The sequence below is a fragment of the Zootoca vivipara genome, chromosome 5 (genome assembly GCF_963506605.1).
Source record: "Zootoca vivipara chromosome 5, rZooViv1.1, whole genome shotgun sequence".
NCBI lineage: Eukaryota > Metazoa > Chordata > Lepidosauria > Squamata > Lacertidae > Zootoca > Zootoca vivipara.
In genome coordinates, this window is record NC_083280.1 from 38,001,066 (window position 1) to 38,025,963 (window position 24,898).

Here is a 24,898-nt window from a genome sequence, read left to right on the forward strand (position 1 = left end):
CATTTGGGCAAAAAAAATGAAAGGCACAAATACAGGATGGGAGACACCTGGCTTGAGAGCAGTACATGTGAAAAGGATCTAGGAGTTTTGGTTGACCACAAACTTGACATGAGTCAGCAGTGTGATGCAGCAGCTAAAAAAGCCAATGCAATTCTGGGCTGCATCAATAGGAGTATAGCATCTAGATCAAGGGAAGTAATAGTACCACTGTATTCTGCTCTGGTCAGACCTCACCTGGAGTATTGTGTCCAGTTCTGGGCACCACAGTTCAAGAAGGATACTGATAAGCTGGAACGTGTCCAGAAGAGGGCAACCAAAATGGTCAAAGGCCTGGAAACGATGCCTTATGAGGAACGGCTTAGGGAGCTGGGTATGTTTAGCCTGGAGAAGAGAAGGTTAAGGGGTGATATGATAACCATGTTCAAATATATAAAAGGATGTCATATAAAGGAGGGAGAAAGGTTGTTTTCTGCTGCTCCAGAGAAGCGGACACGGAGCAACGGATTCAAACTACAAGAAAGAAGATTCCACCTAAACATTAGGAAGAACTTCCTGACAGTAAGAGCTGTTCGGCAGTGGAATTTGCTGCCAAGGAGTGTGGTGGAGTCTCCTTCTTTGGAGGTCTTTAAGCAGAAGCTTGACAGCCATCTGTCAGGAATGCTTTGATGGTGTTTCCTGCTTGGCAGGGGGTTGGACTGGATGGCCCTTGTGGTCTCTTCCAACTCTATGATTCTATGATTCTATGATTCTATGATTCTATGACATGAAAAGCTGGCGTGAATAAAGTTGCCTGTGACTCTTACAAGTAACGGAAAGCAAAATAACAACCTTAACAGCTATCAGAATAACTTCAATTACTTCTTTATACTAAAGCGTGAAATCAGTGTGGCTGCAATCCTTTGCAGAATTACCTGAGGACACTGTGGATCTTCCTTCTGAACAATCATTTATATGACTGCACTGTGAATGTCTCCGTCTTATAAAGTTGCCCCAATAAGTCATTTGCTCAGTGCATCTTTGGATGTTGTTAGAAATAACAATGACAGAATGAGAGTTGGCCAACAGTGTATTGTATTTATTAGAATACAGGAACAAAAGTTTCTTAGGGCAATTTTCTTTTCTTTAACCCTGGCAGTAATGAATGACAGCAGGGTGCAATGTGACCCTTCAGTAAGACTCTGGGCTGTGGGCCATCATCCCTGATCACTGGTCGTGCTGGCTAAGGCTGATGGGAGTTGAGAGACCAACAGCAGCCAGAGGTTCCTCATCTCTGGGTGAGAAGAGCCTCCTGACATGACATGATTCTGCTCGAGGTCATGTGGCCCAGATTCCTCTGGTTGTTGGTTACTACCGGCATCTTAAGGCATTGCGTAGCAGTATGATCTCATGAAAAATATGGTATAGCGCCATTGTGACAAGGCAGTTTTGCCAGCACAAATTATCAGGGATGAAATGTAAGAGTGGCAGTAAATTCTGTGCTTTGCCACAAAGTCAGAAGGGTATCACTGGTTTTCTTATGACAGATAGTGTATTCAAATGTATAAAAGAAGTGTTTGCTCTAAGAAATATTTGACATATTTCTATTATACACGAGGATTTTCTGTATAAGCTCATACGGCTGTTCAAGAGAGGGTGAATTTTATGAAAGGGGAAGAAAGCAAATTGTAACTTTGTTTCCTCTGGAATTCAGTAAGTAGGTGGTGGTTATTTCAGAAATTTATACTAGATCAGTTTTACGTATGAAATTAAGTTTTTAACATTTTTAAATTTTGGATTGGCCTCTGTGTAATGGTGTTGTTTTAGCCTCATGTTTCATTTTGTTTCAAGGGCAACCAAATACTGAATGAAGTCTCAATGCATGAACTTTACATGAACTCAACACTGTACCTTGCAGTAACATTCTGGTCTTAAACATCTACTTACATCTATTAAAAGAAACAGCAAAAGTACATTAGTAAACCAATTCTTCAGCTGTCTTTAACTGCTATTGTAACAAATGTAGCAGAAGGGAACAGTTCTTATGGAAGTCTTTATAATGCCAGGAAATATACACAGTCATATTAAAAGAACATTTATAAACAGCAAGCCAAACCAAAGAAAATAAGAAAATAGACTTGAGAAAGGCTTCAAGTTAGGACTTTGCTGTTGCTTTGGTCTAAAACCATAGGTTTAGGAAGGGATTATACATAGTCATATTTTGAAGGATAGGAACGCCTCCCTTCATCACTTTTGATAGTATTGGTTTCAACTACTGGGACCTTTTTGGCTTCATACCCAGTTCCAGACTTATATCCAGCACTCTTGTAGGACACGGCCTTGTAACTGAAAAAGAAATAAAACACAAAGTGGTGTCACTTTGTGGAACTGTCTAAGATAACTGACTACTCAGAATCATCTGTTCTATTCCTTGTTACTTAGTGAAGAATATAATACAATTAGGTAAGCTCCATAAATATCCATTTTCTATTTCACTACAGTAACATGTAGAACAGACTCAATCACGATGAAAGTAACCATTTTTATGAAATGCTTCGTGATTTTCTCATCATGCATGTAGGTAGGGATGGGTGAATCTGACAATTTTGGTTTCTCTCAGGTTCTTTCAGGAAGTATGATGGGAAGAGCTGTTCAACCACGGAACAGACTCTCTCAGAAGGTGGTCTACTCTCCTTCATTGGAAGTTTTTAAGCAGAGGTTGGATGGTCATCTGTCATGGATGCTTTAGTTGAAATTCCTGCATTGCAGGGGATGGGACTACATAACCCTTGGGGTCACTTCCAATTCTACAATTCTATTATTCTATTATTCCCTCATTTCTCCAGTCTAATGTTCAGTTGTCCACATTCATTTGGGGGGGGGAATAAAAAGTTCTCATGAAAAATTATCAGCATTTTAGTACAAATTTCTCCTAGTATACACATTTTTTCAATGCAATTTTGCCAAATTGATGGATTTTTATGTTATTTATGTGCATTTTCCTAATATGCACATGTTTCTTCTACACGTTACTTGGCCGGAGAACTGTGTTCCAGTTCACGTATTGCTTTGGAAAGTGCAGTTTAGGTAAGTTCACCTTCGAAAGCAAACTGAGTCGATTTTCTCCTCCATCCCTATGTTTTAGTGTGGCCCACTCTGCCATCTTTTAAGTTGGGGAATGAAGAAAAGGGTCTGCCTTGCCCTTCCCCATTACAGCAGTTTCATGAATAAGTGCAGGCACTCACTGGGTCTCTTCGGGTACCAGTCCTCTGCAGGCAATGCACATCATAATGCCTCCAACCAAGGCCAAGCCTCCAGCAACCCATCCCACAAACAGGGCAGCACCAAATGTGTATCTGGAAAACAAAGTGAGTGATGGTACTTAGTTTACTCAAGTCCATGCGTCTTACTCAAGTCAATATGTTGCTTCTTAGAAAGGATATTTAAAAGGAAGTTTTGTTAAGGGATAAGCCAGGTATGGGAAACCTGTATCCCTCCAATTAAGGAATGCACCACCTCTGGTACTTAAATTGAAACATGGGTTTTGTGCGAGGGTTGGCAAAGACATTTGTTCAAAAGGAGTGAGAGGGGCATATTGCAGCCATGGCCTATAGCAGAGTATGTCTCTGTCACCACCCTGCCTCTATCCCCCTTGCCTGTTCTCCTGATCTATCGGACCAATGTACTGGCTTCTTTTGCACCATGTCTTGTAATCCCAACCTACTCATTCTGGGCCTTCCACCCACACAATGTGGACCTAGCTAGCCCACATTACTGGGAGGAGGGAACCATCACTCTGTGATAGAGCACATGGAGAAGGTCGCTAATTCAGTGCATATTCACACCAGATGTTTTAAGCACATCCAATCCTGATTTAAACTTCATGACGTCCTCCAGAGAATTCTGGGAAATGGTGTTTGTTGATGAAGCTGTGGATTGTAGCTCTGTAAAGGGGAAACTACACTTCTCATGATTGTTTTTTTTTTGGGAAGTCATATGCTTTAAATGTGGATTTAGTATGCTTTGAATGTATGGTGCATATCTGCCTTCAGTTTTTGGTATCTCCAGATTTTAATTTAATTTAATTTTATTTAAAAATGATAAAGTAACAGGTGATGAAAAACACCTCTAGCACCTCATAAAATTGTGGCCAGTCAGAATAGATAATATTGGGCTAAATGGACAAAAAGAAGATGACACCAACTTATGAAGCCAGTCTAGACTACAAAGCGCATCAGTTTTGTATTGTATCAGTTCAATAGTGTTGAACCGTAGAATCCTGAAAACTGTAGTTTGGTGAAGGTGTTGAAAATAGTCCCTCCCACAGAATACAATTTCCATGAGTGAGAGTTCATTCCTCTTGTGTAGTTATGCCTTAAGTCTCATCATTACGGCTAGGCATGTCATGAATGAAGCACACAAGTGGCGCGCACGCACACAAAAACACACATACACACACACACAAACAACAACAACAACAACACCCCAACCCTGAATGCTGTGCATGACCCAGAATTACCTTGTCTGGAGTGTCTGCATCATTCCTGGTTGATACATATTAGCTGTTGACATCCAAAAGTTTGTAACGAGCATGTTGGCAAAAACAGATACCCCACAGATAGCACAGAGACCTGTCAGAGAGAAGGGATCATTACTTGCTGCCAGAATGGAATTCAAGTTGGTCAAGGCCAGATTTTTAAACATACTTTTATTACGAAACAGGAATCCATAGAATAATATAATCAATGCCCAGGTGTATGAATGCTGCTAACTTTCACTGCAGGTGTGTATTTATACTAAGTTAGATATATTAAACTATGTTACCCAGAAATGTAAAAAGTAGGGTCAGGTCCAAGTGTCCTTGAATCAAAGTGGTAATATTAAGCTGGTGTTGCACCTAAGCAACAGAACACCCAGTTAATTGCACTAGAGTCCAAGGCATAGCATTTGTTTTACTGGTTGTGATGCTAGTGCTTCTGTTCCAGTTTCTAACATTCTCTTTATACTGCATACTGCACCTACTGCATTGTGGAAATTGTTGGCATCCATCTGTCTTGAGTGACAATGGAGTGCGCCTCCAGGGGTGAAGTCAAACCGCTGTGTTTGCAGTTCTGAAGTGACTTCCCTGGATCCACTACAGGCCTCATTGGGTCAATTCGCAGGAGCCTGTCTTCACATGCAAGGGAAATCCCTAACTCGCTGAAGGTTTAGGACCCATTGGCTACCCTCATCTGGTTTAGCTGGCCAGTCAAAACCATTCCTTGGGTGTGGCTGCTGTCACATACTGACAGCTTCTAGGAGTCACAGGTGAGAGCTGAGTGCAGGATGAGACCAAAGGTGGACAAGCTACCCCAAAGGGGGTGTGATATGTCCCCCACCAGAGGTACTACCCCTCCCCAACACCCAATACAGCTCATTTTTCAAATATGGAGGTTTTTTTAATGATATACCACATCAGACTAAATTTTAAACAGCAGGAAGATATTGTCATGTGAAAACTGTGGAAAATTACAAGCAAAACTTGTGTAGTTTTCTGTGTTAATAGGTTTTCACATTGATTTTTTTTTCTGGAAACAATTAACATAGAAATGAAAGCTTAATTTCCACTAGAGTTCCAGAAGTGGCTTTTACATTGTGTGAAATATTACATAAAATGTGGAAAATTACAGGTAAGGAAATGTCAGAAAAACGGAATGAAGTGCCATCTGAATGCACTCCAATGCCTGCTTATAAACTTTATTAGTCACTTGTCGTAAGTTTGTTAAATGCTTTCAACCCCTTTATTTCAATTGTCTCTTCCAGAACAGATGGCACTGTGGAGCCCCAGTAAGAACCATCACTCACCAGCTACAATGCACATGATTCCAGCAGTCAGAGTCATGTTTGCCTTGGCAGAGTCCTCCATATTGCCGATCCGTAAACACTTCAGGGAAAAAATAGCCACCAGGAGGCCAAAAGCACCCAGCACGATGCCCACAATCATCAGAGATCTCACAGCCTGGAACATCGCTGCAAAACACATGGGGGGGGGGAAAGGAATCATTTAAATGAGTAGCAAAGGGATAATACTCACAATTCTTAATACAAGCAAAATCAACTCTTATCAAAGGGCTGTGGTACAAAGGAACCATTGGCAAAATGTTCAGGGCAGGAAAAGAGACATGTTACTAAATGCAGAACTAAACATAATCTCTTGAGCTCAAGCTAATGTAGGCTGTTCATAAGAAAGAAGGGAAATGCCTGGTGATTTGTGAAGTAAATATTGAAAGTCCCTTTCAGAAACATCCAAAGCTGCTCTCCATGCTTAATGTCTGTTGAGCAAACATCAAGAAGCACACATGTTCTTTCTGAGCAGAACAGGACTTCAGTTTGTTCCTTGTGGCCCTTGACATTTAGATATTGTGCCTGTGACATCTACTCTCTCAGGTGTTTTGTCATTCCCCCCCCCCTGCCTTGTAGAAAGCTGGCCCTTTCAAACCCTTTTCCCTCCATGAAACATATACACTGAGAGAAGGAAGGTTACAGGAAACCAGGCAGAGGGCCTTCTTGGTAGTCGTGCCAGCCCTGTGGAACAACCTCCCATCAGATGTCAACAAAATAAATAACTATCATATTTTTCACACTTTTTTCCTCCTAAGAAGTAAGAGGAAATGTCTGTGTCTATGGAGCGAGTGCGTGGTCCCTGGAGCCGAATTGCCCAGGGGCGAAAGGCAGATCGTGCTTTTTTTATTTTTAGAAAGAGCTAAAGGCTAACAAGAGGGTAAAAGGGTTTTGAAAGGAGCCGCTCAGCAGCTGATTGCAAGAGATCGGGGAGGGAGATAAGAGAAGCTAGCTCCCTTCCCACCCTGCAGTGCCCAGGCCCCTTGCCCAGGCTTCAGTTGTTGTCTGCAGAGAGAAGCTGCTTGTTTCCCCAGCGACATGTGACTGGCTGATTAGATTACCTGTCTGGAAACTGTAGAAATGGGTCCCTTTCCTAAAGAAGCTGCAGAACTGTGAGTTGAACCCCATGAAGACAGGATTTTTTCCCTTTGCAAGGTAAGCTCAATAACTTTGAACTGATCTTCAAAAATGGAGCTTTCCCCCTTTGATAAAGCTGCACAACTATGAGCTGACCCCCCCCCCCACGGGGTTTTTCCCCTTTGCAAAAAAAAGCTGCACAACTTTGAGCTGATCCTCAAAAAAATGGAGCTTTCCCCCTTTGCAAAAGAAGCTTCCTCTAGGAGTTCGCTGCTATGCCTAGGACAACTAGGTGTGTCCTATGGTCAGGTGCGTCCTATGGAGCGAAGATGCGGTATCTGACTTCTAGAAGACATCTAGCGACGCTTTTAAAGTTTGACGTCTTACTGTGTTTTAATTTGTTGGAAGCCACTCATAGTGGCTGAGGCAACCCAGTCAGATGGGCAGCATATGAATAATACTTACTTTGGTTTTTGTTGTTGTTGTTTAATCTATTTTAGTAATTCCATGGCAAAAGGTTTCTGAACAGGAAGTGATTAGCAAGATATTTGCCGTACCGTCAAAAGGCCCTATTACCCTGTTTTATGAGAAGCCCATTTTGCAAACGGTTACTGACTACCGTACTATCTGCTGCAGCTGGAATATGAGTCCTTCTACACATGAGGTGCGGTCTACCGGTAATTAGTCAACGCATGATGACAAATATTAACAATCCAGGCATTTTCAGACCCCCATTCATCAGCTTAGGCCTGATCTTCACTATTACACATAATAAACAACAACCCCAAAACACCTATGCATATCTAGGACCACTTTGTATTCTTAAATCATCTTATATCCCTGCCCAATCACTGCGAACTTAGGGGGAGTCCCTGTTGGTGGTCCCCTGTGTCTCAGATGTACAGCACATAGCTATTAGCTGTTGTGCATTCAGTGTCATGGGTCCGAGCCTACGGAACTCCCTCTCAACTGAGATTAGACATGCACACTCCATGTGGAACTTCAAGTACATGACTAGTGTTTGGCTTTATGATAAAAAGAAATTCTGAGCCTTGTTTTATGTACACTGCTTTGAGATGTGAATAATTAAGTGGTATAATAAATGAATGAATGAATGAATGAATGAATGAATGAATATCTTGACCACCTTCATCATAGGGTCCCAATATCAACTTAAAATCATACTACCACGGTTTCACCCTAGACATGTAAAGCCTGCTCACTTGAAAACTTGATTTCAAAAGTTAGAAATGTGATTTTCAAAATGTGAAATATATATAATTCATGACATATCAGATATGTTTCATTTAATATTTTTGAATGTCTGTCTATTCCAAAGTCATTTTATGGTTGCACTTACTGTATTTGCAGCCAATTTGCACTGACCCAGATGTTAGAATCACGTCCTTTCCTGATAACAGAAATTTGCCGCTATCTACTTTCCAACAAGCACGCACCCTGCCAAATACACTCATTGCTTTGACCACAGAAAGTTCCACTAAAACTTCAGAAATAGTACAAGGCCAGAATGATACCTGAATGTTTATTATTATTGTGGCCGAACAGCATACTAAAACCAGAATTTCTGCATAGTTCTTCACAAAAACAAGAAACAACATTTTCTCCTCCCAACATGTTCAGGCCAAGTATCTATATAACTTACCAGTGGGCGGTGAAGGGAGGGATTAAACCTATTTACTGTCATGTGGGGAAATTGTTTCTTTCATTGGTGGGTGTGCACACCGATATCCAAGATATGATATCAAATCAGTTCATTCAAATAAATACACAGTGCCCAAATACACACTGAGTTAGTCTTGGTCTGGCGGGTAGAAACCGCTGCTTCTCCTCTGAAAAGGAGTTTGGTTAGTTTTCACTCTGGATTTCTGGCACCTTTCCCCATAACAATAAAATACGATCTTTTAAAATGATGTGTGCACTTTAATATCCTCTGTGCGACAGTTTTATTCACAGCAATTGATTCTGCATTTATAACTACATCACTGCAGTCAATATTAGTCTCCATTTACATTAGCAAGCTGTTTAAAATATTGTTTCTTGCTAGCCTATTAAAAATCATTGGCTTTCGTCACATCTCTGGGGTAGCCTCGCTTGGCCAGCCCCTTGTCCATACCTGGAAGCCCAAGGATTGTGAAATAAGGCCGGCACTCTGTAAGACCTGAACTCTGACTGACGCAGCTCCTCCAGAGGCCCTGGTACTGGAATACAGCTGTCACCGGGTTGTCATATAAGTCCTGTGTACTCCATGCATCCATCACTGTGGCCGCAATACAGCCAGCGAAGCCCAGGGTTGAGACCACAAAGCCCAACACTTGGCAAATTGTTGTGGACATGAGACCTCCTTTGCAATCAGAAGCTGCTACACCACTGGCAAAGCTTAAGGAAGCAGCGAAGTCCCATTCACCGTACCAGCCAAAAGTGGCTGCCCTTATCAGATGGTTTCCATTACCAGGCTTTGTTGACTCAATCTGTTTTTGCAAGATAGCGCAGTTTCAGTTCTGTTGGTTGGTGTGTGCTTTGGGGTTGGCGGGAGTGAAAACTGGTGCCTTTGTCCCTTAGAAGCCCTTGTTGGCCAAAGAGTCATTGTTGGACTAATGGAGGTCACCCTTCAAGCTGCCTTGAACAATCTGTTCATAATGTACATGATCAGCCCCCCTCATTCTTACCCCTGTGATTCAGCTTTGCCATATATCCTGACATCTTGCTGATTCCAATGAGACGAAAGGAACTGAGGGCAACACCAGCATTGTTGTTGTTTAGTCGTGTCCGACTCTTTGTGACCCCATGGACCATAGCACGCCAGGCACTCCTATCTTGCACTGCCTCCCGCAGTTTGGTCAAACTCATGTTCGTAGCTTCAAGGACACTGTCCAACCATCTTGTCCTCTGTCGTCCCCTTCTCCTAGTGCCCTCAATCTTTCCCAACATCAGGGTCTTTTCCAAGGATTCTTCTCTTCTCATGAGGTGGCCAAAGTATTGGAGCCTCAGCTTCACAATCTGTCCTTCCAGTGAGCACTGAGGGCTGATTTCCTTAAGAATGGATAGGTTTGATCTTCTTGCAGTCCATGGGACTCTCAAGAGTCTCCTCCAGCACCATAATTCAAAAGCATCAATTCTTCAGCGATCAGCCTTCTTTATGGTCCAGCTCTCACTTCCATACATCACTACTGGGAAAACCATAGCTTTAACTATACGGACCTTTGTCAGCAAGGTGATGTCTCTGCTTTTTAATATGCTGTCTAGGTTTGTGATTGCTTTTCTCCCAAGAAGCAGGCGTCTTTTAATTTCGTGACTGCTGTCACCATCTGCAGTGATCAAGGAGCCCAAGAAAGTAAAATCTCTCACTGCCTCCATTTCTTCCCCTTCTATTTGCCAGGAGGTGATGGGACCAGTGGCCATGATCTTGGTTTTTTTGATGTTGAGCTTCAGACCATATTTTGCGCTCTCCTCTTTCACCCTCATTAAAAGGTTCTTTAATTCCTCCTCACTTTCTGCCATCAAGGTTGTGTCATCTGCATATCTGAGGTTGTTGATATTTCTTCCGGCAATCTTAATTCCGGTTTGGGATTCATCTAGTCCAGCCTCTCGCAGGATGAATTCTGCATATAAGTTAAATAAGCAGGGAGACAATATACAACCTTGTCGTACTCCTTTTCCAATTTTGAACCACTCAGTTGTTCTATATCCAGTTCTAACTGTAGCTTCTTGTCCCACATAGAGATTTCTCAGGAGACAGATGAGGTGATCAGGCACTCCCATTTCTTTAAGAACTTGCCATAGTTTGCTGTGGTCGACACAGTCAAAGCTTACAAGCTATATTTTCAGTGCTTTCCAAAATGACCTGCTCTCGTCAGTGTCATCAAAGTGTACTCTATTGTAGACTTTTAGCAAAGTGGGACTTAAAAAAATAAATTAAAAATCACATTGCATTTTGTGACTGTTTCTTGCTTACTTGGAATTAGATCTCTCTCTTGAACCAGGAAAGGTGTAAAACACATTCCTTGCAAACAGTCTAAAACTGCTCTATTTTCAGAATAGGAGAAGTGATAACGCTCCCCCTTTGGGAAAGCTATTCAAAGGATCATCTACTTTGCTTGAACATAGCAGGCTAGCTGAGAGGGTATAAGGCAAACTCAATGGCTCACACAGATTTGTCCTCTAATTCCTTGTCTCTGATCTCTTCCCCCATCATCTGCTGCCTAATGGTAGGCCTGGAATAAAATGGCTCTCATGATTTGTGTGTTGTTCTTGTACTCTTGAATTCATCTATTACTAAACAGGGATGAAGACAGGGCCACTGGACTAAGGTAAAGCAGTTCTTTTGCTCTATGTATATCAGTATATGAGATGTTCTACTGGTGCTGATTAACACCGAAAGTTAATTGGGGGTGGGGTGGTAAGCCCTGCACATTTCAATAAAGCTGTTTCGCAACCCAATACCATGAATCATTCTACTGAATTAACAATGAGGACGGTGTCTCGGGCTGCACCCCTAGAATAATAAATTGCTTCCTTAACCTAATCTGTACCAATGTACAACCCCTTTATCTGTTACATTAATCTAGTACTGTGTTGACACAAGAGGAAATGCAGTAGAGGTCTGGACGCCATGTTTGATGTTGAGTCTTTCAGGTTTAGAAGAGTTGGGAGGAGGACTGAAAGAAAACCAACAAAATATAAAACATTTAAATAAATGTACAATGGTGAGCACCAACATGCCGATAGCAAGGATAGAGCATAAATGTCTCCGAACCATAGACCTAAATGGAGTAAATAGTTTGGCTGGTGCCATTTCCATTCCAGTCTAAAGCACATCAAATGGTGAATAGCTTAGTCACTATGCCTGTCTAGTCCCAGGAATAACTATTGTATTTCAGAATGGCAGAACAATCTGAGATACTACAATGCTTAACTAGGAACAATTTATTGTTACAAAGTGTCTGGAAAATCCAGGGTAAAACTAAGACTGGTGCAATCTAATCGCAAAACATTTATCTCTCAAACCCGCTCGTTTTGGGACTTAACTCATTCAGTGTGTGGCCTGATTTGCACATGATAGTAAACCATAAACCATGCTTTACTGCAAACAAGCAATGTGCTAGTGCATGCTTCTCGATTACAACCACCCTTCTCCACCCTGTGCCAAGCCGAGAAGAAATAAACTAGCTTAGTGTTACATGCAAACCAGCACTCAAGGTTTGTTTCTTTCTAAACAGCCATGAACAGAATCTTAGGTTTGTTTTGGTTATGCCAGTGCTCTGGTTTGTTTCCATGAAGGGATGGGCAGGTATGATTGAGCAGCATGCACCAGCAGTAATAATAATAATAATAATAATAATAATAATAATAATAATAATAATAATAATTTATTTATACCCCACCCATCTGGCTGGGTTTCCCTAGCCATTCTGGGCGGCTTCCAACCGAATACTAAAAACAGTACAGCATCAAACATTAAAAACTTCCCATGGTTTGTTTTAAACAACAGGTCACCATTACATGTGAACTGGACCTGAGTGAGTTTCTTTCTGAATCACAGTGCTGCCAAACAGCCGCAAAGTTTCTTGAAATAAGTAGTATGGGCATGAAGCCTTTTGCTATAAATGTACTACTACAAGTTACAACTGGAAATAAATACAACAAACCTCTGTGCACAGGAGACACAAGGCTGGCCTGACTATACAAACAACCCAAGTGACTGTTTTGGACAGCAACATTTTTAGACGCCACTGTGAAGCAGCTGACAATCCAAAAGCATGTCCAAGGATGCCTTGCAATATTTCAGTAGAACCCAGGGTCTGCTCTCAGAACATGTGGTAAAGCTGCTTGGGGTTTGAAAAATGTCTAGGGATGACCCTAACAGACAGGGAACATATAAATACACAGGAGAGGAGACTTCAGCATCCTTATGTTCACTGAGAGATCAGCCTAAAGTGACACTTGATGGCACAACTTAATTATTGGTTCAAGTGGAAGAGTGACCTACGCAAAGAGGTCACCCATCCATAATTCTGCTTCCATTATTTCCCAGATGACCATAGCAGCAGAACCTCAGCCCTAATCAAGCGCACTGTGGCTGTGTTTGAACACTTGCGCATGGCTCCATTATTATTATTATTATTATTATTATTATTATTATTATTATTATACCGCCCCATACACGGATGTTTCAGGGCAGTTCACAGAACAAAAAGCCATAGCTGATAAACCATGGATGAGTCCTGTGGCCATGCGTTTCTTCATTGCCCCTCCCCTCTCTTCCCCCTGGTTTATTATCCTGTTTTGTTAACCAACACCAACCCAGAGTTCTCTGGTTCAGACATCACAAGGAACACTGGCATAATGTAAGCTAGAATCTCTGTGCGTGTGTCTGTGAGTAAAGGGAGGAGTGAAGGAAAGAGAAGGAACAAGGAAGGAGTGAATGGCCATGGCTCTTGTCTAGAGCTTTATGAATCATAGTTTATCAAGTTGTGGATGAATGTAGCAATGGTGGCTTCAGTTAGAAATGCCCTCATACAAGCTAAAGGAGAACAGCTGTTTTATAGGTGGTTGTTGAGAAAGGCAGAACGGCTGTAAGAATTAGGAAATTAATTTCGTTTCTCTACTGTGGTAAATGGCTCTGGGGAGTGATATAAATTTGCCAAGCTGCTCTGCCAGATGCACGGCAGTGAGTTACAGAGGCCTTCTGGACTCTGGGCTCATCAATTCTGATCTAATACACTGTTGCAACTGATTTACTTCAACTCTGACCTAGAAACAAATCCAGCTTTTACCCAGTCATGCTACTCTTATTTTCGACAGACACAATCAATACAATATTCTCATTGTAAATTGAATGGAAACTATCATTAGGAGGGATAATTTACAGGGAGATTAGTATGTATAGGCCGTTATATAAACATGCTGGTAATAACTGCCTAGGTGGGCCGGGCATCCCGGTAATATATAAAAATTAAGAGGCTGGATGTTTAACTATATGCATGATAAAGAACCATACCATCTAGCTGAGCAGATAAACATTGGGTTGCATCCAATGTAGCACTAAGTTAAAAGTCACTTAGTGGTGTGCTTATTGTGCTGGGGAATATTATTTCACAAGGGGAAAAACAAGTACATTACCTAAAATTGTTGTGCAGCAGATTGCCTAAGAATTTACTGTTGTGCAACAAGAACCAGCTGTTGCTGAACTAGCTTCCACTGTGTATCTGAAGAAGTGTGCATGCACACGAAAGCTCATACCTAAATATAAACTTAGTTGGTCTTTAAGGTGCTACTGAAGGAATTTTTTTATTTAGCTTCCACTAGTGCAGCAATTGCATTGGATGTTTGTTGTTGCTGTGCAAGCTAGCAGACAGAGAATGTTGGATATGGGGGGTGGCGGATTTTGGCATTGCACAGGGTGCCCCTGAAATTTGAAACGCTATTAAATGTTTTTAAAAAGCTTTTTTATTTTTTTAAAAAAGAAATTTGAGACGCCAAGGTCCACCACTGCTGGACTACATCACACATCATCCCTGACCACTGACCATTCTGCTTGTGCCTGATGGGAACTGGAGTCCAGCAACATGAAGAGGGCTGCAGGTTAGTCTCATGCTAACAACAAGGTTAGCCTATTAAAATATCTGTTTAATTGTCTAGCAAGCATCAATCTACTGGTCCTATTCATCCCATGACCCAGTGAAGAGATTATTCCAGGAAGATGGGGCAAGGACTCCTCATCCCAGACATGAATTGTTTTGTACTTGTTTGGCTCATGCACTGTTATACGGTAGTACAGGCAACCCAGATTCATGCAACTTGTTCTTTGTCACTGAGCCACACCCTAACTCCTGGTTTCAGCAGCACCCACCCCTTTTATCTGCCCTTTCCTCAGACAAATGTGTATTTGATCACTGCACCCACTGGAACATTTCAATGTTATCATTGCTGCTCCTACAAAACTACCCGAAACTCATGTTGACTTTCTTTTTCAGTAAATATAGCATGCTCCCACAGGATGACATCCAGTTGGAAAAACTGAGGGGGAATTAAGGCAACTCCACCTGTTTCAATACAATACTTCTTATGCTGTGGACTTGAACCCAAAGAGTGAAACTTCAGTAATCAGAGTCTCTGAATGGCTTTGTAGGATGAATTAGAGTTTTCTCTCAAAACACAAAGACCCTTAGTCTGAAGGGCTTGGGGCTGCCTTTGTTCATTTACCATGTCAAGTGCCAATCCACCTTTTTCAGGGCCCACCCAGTGATTAATTTGCATATCAGATATGTTCATGTAATACATCTGATCCTCAGAGTTATAAAGGCAGGGACTTCAGTCTGCATGGGTCCTCTAGATAATCTTCACTGGTGTATTCAATTAAAAAAAAAGCAGCAAACACACAGCAGAAAAGGATCTAGAGATGTTGGTGATCTGTTGACTCCATAAAAAATGAAGTGATTCACCATTCGTGTCCAGCACCCAATTGGCATCTTCTTACAATCAATACAAATGGCATGAACTAGGCTGGAGTTCAAGAAACAATGATATTTCATTTGGTTTACAAATAAAGCAGCTACCAAACCATTTTCTAGCTATCTTTCAAAGCAGCACCAGCACTGGGAAGTACCAGACTAGGGAAGAGAACTTTTGAAAGTTGTGACTGTTATGAGCATGGGTACGATATATATTCATGGAAAATATTGTGGAAGTCATGAAAATATCACAGATCTGGAAGGAAATGGTCATATGATGGTTTTGTGGCATCTCTAATTTGATAAATTATGCTATCTGGACCAGGATGGTAAAATGGGGTAGGTGATGGAAGACAGAATAGGACCTAGCCGGCATGATTGTTGATGGTATATCAAACCTTGATTACATTTTTGTAAGGGATCAATTGGAACCAAAATTGAGAATATAGTTCTCCAGCCACAGATGCTACTCTGGAGTAGTGCTAGGTAAGACATTATGCCTACTCTAGTATCAATGGCTTGAAGTCTGACACAATTAATCACCATTATACCTTCTGTTTTGCAATATCTTGTACTAGACTGTCCCATTTTAGTAAACTTCTAAGGACAGAATAACTTTAACTAGAATAAATCCCAAGGACTCTTTGTTTTTGGTGCACTTGAGAGCATTAAGGGAGGGTGGGGTTGGGGGTTGGGGAGAAACACTGAAACCAAAATGTCAGTGATACATTTTGGTTGCCTGGCTGCTCCGCACCAATCTTACTGTTTTTATTCACTATGACACTATTGTTCATAATATAAATTGCTATTGTCAGAATAATAAATAGGGCTTTATAATGGAAATACTGGCAGCCCCATTAACTATGTCCAAGCGGGTGAGGTGGCTGTAATGTAAAAAATGGGTGGGGTGGGCTTAGAGTAAACTCATCCCTCAATCTCGTAGTTTTCCATCCTAGAGAAAGACATATTGCTACAATTTGATTATTTTTATTTACTTGTTTTCCTCGAAACATTGTTCTCCATTACTCATTGCAAATGGTGTAAAGACAGTGCTATCACACACCCAGAACGCCCCAGTAAAACATGGACCTGCCTCACTGGCAAGGCTCTTTTGTATGGATATCCCCAGCAATTACAGTCATAAAATATACAATAAGTGAGAAAAGTGTTTCTACTTTTATTCTTCTTAACAAAAGACATGCTGCTTTAGTTTTATGTTGGGGTGTGTGTGCGTGCCATTTCTTTCTTCATTAGACTATGCTGATAATGATTACCAACTACCAGCTACTTTGGAGTAAAACATATTTGTATGTACATTTATATTACATTTACTCACAGAATAAATACTGGTAGGGGGTGTTCCATGGCTGAGGAATTTACATGCTAATTGATTTGGTCTGTTAGCACTTTAGGATGACAAGTTAATTAAAAACATGCACACAGTGCTGAATCACACACAAAACCACTCCACGCTTGCAGATTGATATTATTTTGGCCAAGCAGAGCTGCGATAGCTTTGTCTCCTCTGTCTCTCAGCACAAGGTCTATTCCCAAGTGGTTCTTTTTCTACTTTCGAGTGCCTGGGGAAGTGAGGTAGAATATTTCATATTTTGCCTTGCAGCCGGCTTTGTTTTTAACATGAGGTGAAAATGGACTTCTTCTCTCGCCGTGTGACAAGTGATCAATTGTGCCCAGAGCCATTAAAATAATAATAATAATAATCACACGTTTGAAATACTCCACTGAACAGCGACCAAAATAACAAAACAACCCCCCCCCCATATATTCAAGGACAATGGCTCGTGGATGTGGAAGGGGTTTACAGGAGTTATTTCATTTTGTTCACAGCAACACTTATCCTATGTGCAACCTATCTTAGAGAGGACCTGTCCTCTGTTTGAAGGCTGTTCCAGGCCAAGCCTTCTTTAAAGATGAACAACCCTAAGAAGGAAGTGGAGGGGCCTTTCAGTTGCCCCTTGAGGTCCATGTGGGGAGGCAGACTGAGCAGCCATGTGGGTAACTTGACCACAGTATCCCCCTCTAAGGTGAGGTGTACTATATTACATTTCTATTTCTATTTCAGCATTTATTTCTAAATTCCCATATGTACTTATATATTAGCACATGCAAAGCTTATGCGAACCTGTGTCTTCTTTTGGGGGGGGGCACACATAAGCTGCCATCTTAACAGCACTGCTAGGGCCCATAGTTTTTCTTTGCTTATAAAGTGGGATGGCCGAGGCTGAGATGTGTGACTTGCCCAACTCTGCCCCATCAGATATGACTCACTTCCTACATTTCCAGCCATGTTTTTCATTATTACGCAATGAAGGGTAGTTTCTAGCGGTACTACATGATACTACACACCCATTTGCATCACCCACCACAGTGCGCCCCCACCTTTTGCACACTGGAGTCATGCTCACAGGAGTCATGCTTTGTCAAGCATTAACCCTTGTGTAAGGGGTGCCAACTGGAGTAAAATATTTGGGGGGGCAAGAAAACCCCACCTCACATAATTGATCTTATGGCATGGTGCACACACACCATTTGAATGGCAATGCCCATCAACTTTTGGGGGGCAGCCCCCTCAAATATTTTATTGGGGTGACAAATGCCCCTCAGCCCCTAGGAGTTGGCTCCAATGCCTCGTGTTGGCCAGAGATGAAGTTACTGAGCTCATGATTTCTTTAAAAATATGTGTGTAAACAAACCTTAGCATTTTTGAACTGCTTTTGGCTGTTTTAGCTCCTGGCTAATTATGATTTATTGCAAATGTTTTTAACTTAACACTTTGTAATCTGCTGTGCAGTATTTTCTGGGCAGTGAAGGGCTGTCTAGACATATATTAAATAATAAATCCAATAAGTTGTTGGTTGGCATTTCCTGTCCAAAAAGTCCTCACCTATAGGGCACCACATGGCACAGAAAGATCTGTGGAGACCAACGTAAACCAAAAGCTTTAAGGTACAATTGGGGGCAAACATTCTTACTTCCATATGCCTGGTAGCCTGTGAGATTAATTTTTCCTGGGCTAATTCTCTGGATTCCTCTTCCTTGTTTATCCCAGTACTGAGAAAGAGAGAAAGAGACTGAAGGAAAGGATCCCTTGGATATGTTTTTGTCCAAGACAGGAAGCAAGCTTTATAAGGTTTGGAAGCTCCCTCATTCCTACTGCTAACAACTAGTCTTACATTTACTTTGCCAATATTTATCTTATCAGTGCATCACATTGCCCACTTTGCCTCGTAGGATGATAACATGCAGCTTTTAACGTGGTGAAAGTAAGAGCAAACTTTACTCTTTAGTCAGATCTAGCTGTATTGTATAATGAATACAATGTAGTGTTACTATTTTAAAATAGCAGTGGGCATACAACTACCTGCAAAACAAATTGTAGGAGGCACTGTTGGCAGCTGTTTTCAGAGAAATCGTTTGGGCCACTTCAGACATTGCTATTTTCCTCCATGGATATAATTGCTGCAGCGGAAAACATGAGTTGACCATGATGTGTAAGTGTATCATAGGTGCCTTTGACACCACAAGCACACAGATTAGGTTGCCGCCACGCAGCACACTTTTGGCAGATAACTCATTGCCGTTGCTCTTTGCACACACTGATAAATGCATCCCTTCCTAAACTCAATGCAGGGAAATTGGAATGTCGGATTTGCTTGTCACTTTTTATTGTTCGGCTCTCCCCATCGAATATCGATATGTTTACTCGCTCATGCAAAAAGACATATGTTGGAATTACAAATATTGTAATAAAATAACAGTAAAGCATAAACGCAGAGATGCCGGTCTTCTGCTTCTGGATTTTGCCCACCACTCATATCTAAGGCAGATGCCAGAAAGGCTCTGTCCAGCATTCTTTTTCCTATACCTACATGCTAGAATCTGAGAGGAAGGAAGACTCTTAGGGTAAGGCCATAGCTCTGTGGAAGAGCACACAGGTTCAGTCCCTGCCATCTCTAGGTACTGCTAAGAAAGGATCTGAAACCCTGAAGACCCGCTGCCAATCACTGTAGACAATATTGAGCTAGACTGACTGTCTCAATATAAGGCTGCTTCCTATGTTCCTGTGAGGTGGTCACCCCAGTCCAGAGACCTACAACAGCAGAAAAAGAGGAGTACCGTACACTAGGTATTGGCTTGACAGATGCTTCCATTCGGTATGGACACCCCATCCCTCATTATATAGGTAAGTTCAGAAGAGTCTTAACAAAACATTTTACCCATAGAGGCTACCAGGAGGAACTAAACCATGATATAAAACAAATAGAACTAAGTCAGTAAGCACAGATAAATCTTAAAAACCCATTATAAAAATGCTGGAATTGTTTACCAGTTTTGTACTTCTAGCAGAATACTAGAAGCGTCACCATACTTAAGCTACAGGCGATGTATGCTATTATTATTAAGAATCCGTTTCCGGCATTAAAGATTTAGAACAACAGGGCTTAAGTTGTAGGCTGCTCTTCAGCAGTTGATAAGGAGGGCATGAGGATGATAAATGTGGAGGGTTTTCTGCATCGCCTGAGCAGCAAGAACAAAGAGGATACCTTTGCAGTGACTCCAGTCAAGAAAAGAAAATTCATATACAGACACACACAAAAGACTTTTCATAATGTCGCTTTGGGACAGGTGTCAAGTGCTTTATTTCAACCCCAATGAGGTTTGATTTCCCCCTTTCTCTGGACAAATAGAAAGCAAAGATTATATTTCCAAAAAGATTATATTTCTAATCTGATGTTAAATCATCTGCAGACTAAACGTTACACTATTTAATATGAAAGTGGGGGGAGGGCGAGAGAAACCTAAAGGCCTTGCACAACATGAGGTAAAGATCTACTCTCCTGAAAGTAGCTTTTATTTAATTGATCGTATATGACTTCTATCTTATATATTTTATTCTTAACTTTTAAAATCCTACCTTTAGAGGTATCTTTAGAACATTAGGACAATATCTCCTTCCCAAAATCAACAGGACATTGGTCATGTGGACTTGGGATGGTGGGGGAAAGTTTGAACAAAAGCAATATTATACTTTTGACTTCTCAATTTCAAACACACACATATATAATGCCCCGTTCTCTTCCCACATCATTAGGAAATAATACTGAGGTCATATGGGGGTTCTGTCATTTGCCTTCTACCTCCTGATCCCTTTGGATAGTTCTGCAACTTGTTTCTGCACTTCTGTCCCCATATCAGTCAGCCTGGCAAATGCTGGTTGGTCTACCTTCAGAATTTGAAGTGATGATATGAGCATCAGTGTGAGGGGGGGAAATGTGACTACCTCCAGCAGAACATCTCATTATATAAAATGCTGTCCTCTAGGTAGGGAATAGACGAATCAGTCAATTTTGGCTTCTCTCCATTTCTCATTTTTCCCAATCTTTAAGTTCAGTGCTCCACAGTTCCACATCGGTTTGCGACTTTTTTAAACAAAAGTGTCCTCACAGCAATTTGTCAGCGTATTTATGCAAATTTCTCCTAACATGCACATTTTTGTATGCATTTTCTCCAACATACGCAAGCAATTATCCTCAATACAATGCAATTTTGTACATTATTTTCACTAATATATTAATTTTTAATACACACATACATATAAACACTGTTTCATCACAAAACTAAGAGAAGTGCACATTTTGAAGGATAGGTGTGTGCCAGTTTATATTGCTTTGGGCAGAGCAAATTAAGTAGGCTTGCATTAAAAGGCCCGCCAAACCAAATTTCTTTCCCCGTCCCTTTCTCAAAGTCTACGGAAATGAAAATAATATTATGAGGAAGGGAGCAAGAGCAAATGAGAGAAGCTCTCAGGGGCCTACAGCAGTCTCGAGTCGTTTCATCCCACCAGCTCTTTTGAATCGTGCTATTGAGAGTACAGCATATTCCCTACCTGGTAGTCCAAGGATGGTGAAATAGGAGCGGCACTCGGTGAAACCAGAGCTCTCCCTGACACAAGTGCGCCATAGCCCCTGGTAATTGAAGACGGCCGTCACCGGATTGTTGTAAAGGTCTTGGGTGCTCCATTGGTCCATGACAGTAGAGGCAATAACTCCACCTACCCCCAACATTGACACCACAAAGCCCACAGACTGGCACATTGTCACAGACATGATGGCGACTTGCTTTGAAAAGGACTCTGCAAGGTGTACCGATGGTTCTGTGATCGCATCTGAGTACCTGTCAAGCAAAATGGGGCTTTTACTGACAGGAGGCTCCACACGTCACTAACAGGAGGGGAAATTTGGCCTCTGCCATACAGACCTGCCCTGTTCCTGTTATCTGTTTCAGTTAGATTATTTGCCTCAGTCGGTACCAGGAGCCATTTGTTATCCATATTGCAAATGCCTCTCTATTTACCTTTCAAGAATAGTTTTCATGACTAATTCAAAAGGGTTGGCATTAGTTAAGCCTTGCAGGCACCTTTCCGGTGCAGAAATGTTGGGCTTACACAGTTGGCCGTGCTATTAAAATGCTGTTATTTAGCATAAAAACATTGACATGTCCTCCCCTTTAGGTTTCGAATATAAATTACTACTCTCGCTACCTATTAGAAATCAGGGAAATGTACCAATACTTATGGGATTAGACCCATTATTCCAGCAATTACCTCCTTACTTCTGCCACGTAATGTTGCATCTGTCTATCTGCATGTGGATTCTGGGTGTACATTTATTTATTAAAAGCATATTTATTTATATCCTTCTTTTATTAAGATATTAATATCAAGGCAGTCACCTGCAGTACTACGAAACAAAACAACAATCCTAAACATCGCTAAAATTTAAACTAAAGCAGACCAAATGAATGAAAATAATAATAATATTCTGTTGGGAGCCGCCCAGAGTGGCTGGGGAAATATAATTGATGATGATGGTGCAGGTCGCACAATAGCAGTGGCCATGACATGGGAGCAAGAAGGGAGAGACACTGAGAGTAGTAAAATGGCAATTTAAAACAACAGCAGAAGGTTGGGGGAAGTAGGGATGGAGGGGGCAGAAGGGGAAATAGTGGTCTTAAACAACAGCAGAGGTTTTAGTACTCTGAAGGCAGCTGGAGGGCTCCATGTCTTTTCTCTCTCAAATGAGGCAGCTGAGGAATGAAAGAGAAGTTTGAGTATAGCAAGAATGGAGAAACACTGAAAGGAAAGTAGCTATTTTAAACAACAGCAAAAGCTTCAGTAAAGCCAGGGTAGAGAGGAAAGTTGCAGTTTTAAGCAATGGCAGAAGTTCAAGTAGAGCAAGCAGGAGATAAAACTGAAAGGATAAAGTGCCAGTTTAAAATAAGGTTTGAGAACAGCAAGAAGGGAGTTGAGAAAGGTTCTGTTGTGTTAGTTTTTTGGAGTTAGCTTCTGCGCTGAACCCATGTTTACTATTTCTCCTTGCTAAAATTTGTTTAGTAATTAAAAAACCCTCGGTGTCCCTCCTTCCCTGCTCTGCCGTTGTTTAAAATCACAATTTTCATCTTGGGCTCAGTGTTCCTCCGACCCATTTCTATCATTGTTTGATTTTTAAACAACCTGGGGCTTCTCTTTCTCCTGGTCCTTCAACGTTCTGCTTCAACCTTCTCCAACAGCCATGCTAATAACACCGGTCCTGAAAGACCTACATTGGCTCCCAGTACGTTTCCGAGCACAATTCAAAGTGTTGGTGCTGACCTTTAAAGCCCTAAACAGCCTCGGTCCTGTATACCTGAAGGAGTGTTTCCACCCCCGTTGTTCAGCCCGGACACCGAGGTCCAGCTCTGAGGGCCTTCTGGCAGTTCCCTCAATGTGAGAAGTGAGGTTACAGGGAACCAAGCAGGGGGCCTTCTCGGTAGTGGCAGCTGCCCTGTGGAACACCCTCCCATCAGATGTCAAAGAAATAAACAATTATGAGACTTTTAGAAGACATCTGAAGGCAGCCCTGTTTAGGGAAGTTTTTAATGTTTGAAGTTTTATTCTGTTTAATATTCTGTTGGGAGCCGCCCAGAGTGGCTGGGGAAACCCAGCCAGATGGGCGGGCTATAAATAATATATTATTATTATTATTATTATTTTTATTATTATTATTATTATTACGGTATTATTATTATTATTCATCTGGAAAGCAGTTCATTGGTGGAGGGGGGGGAGGTTGTCCTCCCTTCTTGTGCCACTGCTTGAAGGAATATGAAATAAGTCTGTGTCTATACGTAGCTTTCCACACCACTCTCCATCTTTCATCCCAGCAAGCAAGAGGTCTTACCACAGTTCACTAACCCATCCCTGTTAGGTAAAATCACTAGAGGAAGGTGCAGAGCAGGACCAATGATGTGTGTGTGGCAGAGTCCTAGAGATGCTTGGAGGACTGCATTTGACAACAGAGCCTGACCTTCCCCACCCCTGGGATATATGGACGGAAACCTACCAGAGAGTAGTGGCAAGAAGTCCACTATACCTGAAGGAGCGTCTCCACCCCAATTGTTCTGCCCGGACACTGAGGTCCAGTGCCGAGGGCCTTCTGGCGGTTCCCTCGCTACGAGAAGCCAAGTTACAGGAAACCAGGCAGAGGGCCTTCTCAGTAGTGGTACCCACCCTGTGGAACACTCTCCCACCAGATGTCAAAAAGAAAAACAACTACCAGACTTTTAGAGGACATCTGAAGGCAGCCCTGTTTAGGGAAGGTTTTAATCTTTAAGAAATTAGTGTATTTTAATATTCTGTTGGAAACCGCCCAGAGTGGCTGGGGAAACTCAGCCAGATGGGTGGGGTATAAATAAATTATTATTATTATTATTATTATTATTATTATTATTATTATTATTAAGCTTCTCTGTATTATTACTAACATAAAAAGAGCAATTAAGTGTTGAGATTTTGAGGATTTTCAGGTAATACAATATTGTGTGTTTCTGTTGTGTATTCTTACAAGAGGCCTTGTCATCTGAGTGTCATATTTATGTATTGATAATATAATATAAATATGCACATTTGTTTTAATTGCCTCTGAATTGACTTACATATCAGTCCTGCTAGCTTGAATCTTTGGGGGGGGGGTTGGAGGGGGATAACAGGAAATTGGTGGCGGGAAAATTCAGTAATGTTAATAGGTAGCTCAATGTTGACTTGGCTAGGTCTGAAATCAGAGCTACATCACATGGTGCAATTCAGCCTAAAGTCAGCAGCTGTCGCATCATGTGTATTCTAGATGACGTCACTCTTGGTATCGGTCAACACAGGATGAAGTTCTTGCTGAATAGTTTTCTGGTATTGCCTTAATCATAGCTACAAACACGATAGAGAAATAAAGGTTGATGCTGTCTGAGTCTGCCAATTGGTTCTGAGAACACACAACTCTTGAAGTCTGTGATAACTGCACCTTGGGTTTGATGTAGCCAACTTGGGTTGGGTCATGACTAACGTAAGTTCCATTGACTTCAATGGGCCAACTCTTAAGCATGATTTAGGCTGCAACCCTAACTCCATTTACCTGGAAACCTCACTGAAATCAATAGGACTG

General features: G+C 41.5%; 1 protein-coding gene across 2 annotated transcripts; it reads right to left on the reverse strand.

The window, feature by feature from the left end:
* Positions 1 to 764: 764 nt before the first annotated feature.
* Positions 765 to 21,596, reverse strand: CLDN18 (claudin 18). Of its 2 annotated transcripts, none has more exons than XM_035133916.2 (5): positions 21,313 to 21,596; positions 5,821 to 5,985; positions 4,496 to 4,607; positions 3,222 to 3,332; positions 765 to 2,322 (listed from the first exon to the last, which is right to left on the reverse strand). In XM_035133916.2, exons 1-5 carry the CDS (start codon positions 21,530 to 21,532, stop codon positions 2,181 to 2,183), a joined length of 750 nt encoding a protein of 249 aa, XP_034989807.2. In that variant the 5' UTR covers positions 21,533 to 21,596; the 3' UTR covers positions 765 to 2,180. The 2 variants fall into 2 exon arrangements, with proteins under 2 accessions (XP_034989807.2, XP_034989808.2); XM_035133917.2 differs by lacking the exon at positions 21,313 to 21,596 and adding an exon at positions 9,068 to 9,410.
* Positions 21,597 to 24,898: the final 3,302 nt, after the last annotated feature.